The sequence below is a fragment of the Seriola lalandi genome, unplaced genomic scaffold (assembly GCF_002814215.2).
Source record: "Seriola lalandi dorsalis isolate HSWRI2012SDOR001 ecotype SW California unplaced genomic scaffold, Sedor1 jcf7180002005968, whole genome shotgun sequence".
NCBI classification, from domain to species: domain Eukaryota; kingdom Metazoa; phylum Chordata; class Actinopteri; order Carangiformes; family Carangidae; genus Seriola; species Seriola lalandi.
In genome coordinates, this window is record NW_019476621.1 from 1 (window position 1) to 1,277 (window position 1,277).

General features: G+C 40.9%; 1 protein-coding gene across 1 annotated transcript; it reads right to left on the minus strand.

Annotated features, from left to right (window-relative positions):
- Positions 1–36: 36 nt before the first annotated feature.
- Positions 37–1,167, minus strand: LOC111670643 (uncharacterized; the record flags this gene model as incomplete). The annotated part of the gene is made up of 5 exons (XM_023427449.1): positions 37–176; positions 365–454; positions 563–661; positions 796–948; positions 1,078–1,167. Coding segments are annotated over 5 exons (572 nt in total), but the record flags the coding sequence as incomplete, so codon positions are not given.
- Positions 1,168–1,277: the final 110 nt, after the last annotated feature.

Below are 1,277 nucleotides of genomic sequence, written 5' to 3' on the forward strand. Positions count from 1 at the left end.
ACCTAAGCAGTCAAGTTTATATAGCCAGGGGATTACCTTTTCTCCTGGATATCCTGGGATCCCAATACCTGGCTCACCAGCTGCTCCCTTGTCTCCTTTCTGTCCATCTGTGCCTCTGAATCCTGGATGTCCCGATTTACCAATATCTCCTTTAGTACCTTTTGGGCCACTCACACCTGCACACACAAGCAGACAAAATGCAGATATTAGTAAACTTGCATTTAACATATTAAATGTCAACTTTAGCTTTTCCCTTACTTGAAATATGGTCAATACAGCTGTTAATAGACTTGTGTTTAGTGGACTGAATTTTATGTTTACAATACATAAGTGCTTGCAGGGTGAAATATGAGTTAGTTTTTACCTGGTATTCCCATCTCTCCTACAGTGCCCTTCTGTCCAGGTTGTCCAATGCTGCCAGGTTCACCAGGAAAACCAGGGTCTCCTTTCTCACCTAACACATATCAGTGAAAGTGAAAAGTTAGTAATATTTACTTTCTCGTCATTTTCTACAAACATCTTTTGATGTTTGTCTTTTGAATGCCGTAGTCAGGTGACTCACCTGGTTGTCCAGGTAATCCAGGCTCTCCATCTTTGCCTCGCAGTCCAGGGTCTCCAGGCATTCCACGGAAGCCCTTCTGTCCAGTGACTCCACGGTCACCTGATAGGAAAATTGAATTACAAACATAAACCATTAAAATATTTCTTAAACTATCGGTCAATATACAGAATCATCCAGCCTGTTTGTAGTAAATCTCTATATGATCTCTTAGGGTCAGTATGTTTTTTTTATACCTATGTCTCCAATGTCTCCTTTCTCCCCCTTCATGTGCTCCATGTCGACTTCACTCATGTTTCCTGGAGGTCCCTGAAGACCTGGCTCTCCCCTTTCTCCTTTAGGTCCAATCTCTCCAATATCACCTCTTGGTCCAGTAATACCAGGATCACCTGAGAGAGATGGTGGGGAAGAGGAATTGTTATTGCTGCTGATAAAACTAAAAAGAGGAATAGCTCACACTGTGATACAATAAATAATAATATTAATAATAATAATAATAATAATTGCATCTTACTCACCTCTCAGACCAGGAGATCCAGGTGTACCAGGTGGTCCAGGAAATCCTGGTACTCCTGGGGTTCCTATGACCCCCATTTCACCTTTAGGACCTGCCAAAAAAAACACATACAGTGAGATTAACGTAAATAAAAAAGAATTAAAATTTTGAAGAGTCAATCATCATTAAAACACATCCAATGCAGTCTCCCCAATTGGAGAA